Here is a 2,500-nt window from a genome sequence, read left to right as displayed (position 1 = left end):
AGGGAGGGTAGAGTCACATGGGGTAACCAAATTGGCCCGGTTGCTAGGGAGGGTAGAGTCACATGGGGTAACCAAATTGGCCCGGTTGCTAGGGAGGGTAGAGTCACATGGGGTAACCAAATTGGCCCGGTTGCTAGGGAGGGTAGAGTCACATGGGGTAACCAAATTGGCCCGGTTGCTAGGGAGGGTAGGGTCACATGGGGTAACCAAATAGGCCCGGTTGCTAGGGAGGGTAGAGTCACATGGGGTAACCAAATTGGCCCGGTTGCTAGGGAGGGTAGAGTCACATGGGGTAACCAAATTGGCCCGGTTGCTAGGGAGGGTAGAGTCACATGGGGTAACCAAATTGGCCCGGTTGCTAGGGAGGGTAGAGTCACATGGGGTAACCAAATTGGCCCGGTTGCTAGGGAGGGTAGGGTCACATGGGGTAACCAAATAGGCCCGGTTGCTAGGGAGGGTAGAGTCACATGGGGTAACCAAATTGGCCCGGTTGCTAGGGAGGGTAGAGTCACATGGGGTAACCAAATTGGCCCGGTTGCTAGGGAGGGTAGGGTCACATGGGGTAACCAAATAGGCCCGGTTGCTAGGGAGGGTAGAGTCACATGGGGTAACCAAATTGGCCCGGTTGCTAGGGAGGGTAGAGTCACATGGGGTAACCAAATTGGCCTGGTTGCTAGGGAGGGTAGGGTCACATGGGGTAACCAAATAGGCCCGGTTGCTAGGGAGGGTAGAGTCACATGGGGTAACCAAATAGGCCCGGTTGCTAGGGAGGGTAGAGTCACATGGGGTAACCAAATTGGCCCGGTTGCTAGGGAGGGTAGAGTCACATGGGGTAACCAAATTGGTCTGGTTGCTAGGGAGGGTAGGGTCACACGGGGTAACCAAATTGGGCCGGTTGCTAGGGAGGGTAGAGTCACATGGGGTAACCTCCTCGTGGTCACTATAATGTGGTTCTCGCTCTCGGTGGGGTGTGTGGTGAGTTGAGCGTGGATGCCGCGGAGAATAGCGTGAAGCCTCCACACGCGCCACGTCTCCACATTAACACACTCAACAAGTCACGTGATAAGATGCGCGGATTGACGGTCTCAGACGTGGAGGCAACTGAGATTCGTCCTCCGCCACCCAGATTGAGGCGAGTCACTACACCACCACGAGGACTTCAGAGCACATTGGGAATTGGGCGTTACAAATTGGGAGAAATTAAATAAATAAAAATATAGAGATCGGTGGATTCAGTCAGATGAGAGAAGATGTTAAATTGACTGTCACTCTCACAGCTGTGTTTTAAAAACTAATTTCAGGGTAAAATAACACAAAGAATAATGTTATAAACTTACACTCATTATTTTAAAGAAATGATCATATAAAGAGGTTGACTAGATTTACGCTGATAAATAATGTGGAAACGCATCACAGTGAAAAAGGGTCTGTTATTATCACGCATTGGGATCTTTTATCATTTTATGAAAATTCATAAATTTTTTTTTAAAAAGGGCTAAAACATTTTTTTAAATAATATATATTTTTTTATATTAATTTGAAACGAATGCAGCTATAAAGACCTGATCATACATGAATCATGTTTATATGAGAGAATCTCTGAGACCTTCCTGAAGACGAACGGCTCCTCGTTGTAATACGGGTTCAGTCCGTTATTCATCACCATACGAGTCTTGAACTCTTTCCTGATGGTGTCTGTGGGAAGGCCATACATGTCCACCTCCACATACGTGCCGATCTTCTTATCTGATAAAAACTGACCTGAGAACACCTGAGAAACAACACAGACATGAAACTCAACACACATCACTGACAGTCAGACTGATCCAATAACTGCATTTACTCCAACGGTCCTCTCACGAGCACTGATGATGTTAATCATGTTCACTGATGTCAAACACAAACAGATCCTCGTCACGGTCTGCTTTCAGTGTATGGACAAGAGCAGTAAAGTCATAACGGTTTAGAGTGAATAAAGGACATTTTTATAATATTTATTTTAATAAGCTGCTTTTAAGACTTCTGCTACAACTCAGAGTCCTGTTCAAGTTACTGAATACTTAATATGTAAATGTGGGCGGTCTTATGTTAATGAGCTCAGGGTTGTGACGACAGTAACTGACCTGAACGCTGCAGGTGGCGGCGATCACTCCGTCTACCGGCGTCTCTGAGAACGGATCAAACATCCGATCGGCACGCCGCATGAAATCTGGCTTCAGAAGATACCTGCAGGAGAAAACATCACATGAATTATTATTAATACAATTATTATATAACACAATTCTACAGAGAACACAGACACATGAAGGAAACACTCCTTTAACAAATAGTAAATGGTCTGCACTTATACAACGCCTTTTTAACCTTTGTGGTATTCAAAGCACTTTACTCTGCGTCTCATTACACACACACACACACACACACACACACACACACACACACACACACACACACACACACACCAATGGCGGCAGAGCTGCATGTAAGGTGCTAGCCTGCC

At 46.4% G+C, this 2,500-nt stretch overlaps 2 protein-coding genes across 8 annotated transcripts in view; one reads left to right on the top strand and one right to left on the bottom strand.

The window, feature by feature from the left end:
- The window catches only part of LOC127621860 (1-phosphatidylinositol 4,5-bisphosphate phosphodiesterase beta-4-like), a 109,670-nt gene that overhangs the window by 35,092 nt on the left and 72,078 nt on the right, over positions 1–2,500 (bottom strand). For all 4 annotated transcript variants that reach the window (XM_052095636.1, XM_052095637.1, XM_052095638.1 and 1 more), the window contains exons 26-27: positions 2,124–2,226; positions 1,607–1,771 (exon numbers count right to left, since the gene is read on the bottom strand). In XM_052095636.1, the coding sequence (XP_051951596.1) occupies positions 1,607–1,771; positions 2,124–2,226 (268 nt within the window). The remainder of the gene's footprint in view (positions 1–1,606; positions 1,772–2,123; positions 2,227–2,500) is intronic.
- pak5 (p21 protein (Cdc42/Rac)-activated kinase 5) overlaps positions 1–2,500 on the top strand; it is a 140,120-nt gene that overhangs the window by 133,924 nt on the left and 3,696 nt on the right. The window lies entirely within an intron of this gene.

This window comes from Xyrauchen texanus, chromosome 28 (assembly GCF_025860055.1).
Source record: "Xyrauchen texanus isolate HMW12.3.18 chromosome 28, RBS_HiC_50CHRs, whole genome shotgun sequence".
Lineage (NCBI taxonomy): Eukaryota > Metazoa > Chordata > Actinopteri > Cypriniformes > Catostomidae > Xyrauchen > Xyrauchen texanus.
Note: the sequence above shows the minus strand (reverse complement) of the source record. Positions and strands in the feature narration are given on the sequence as shown.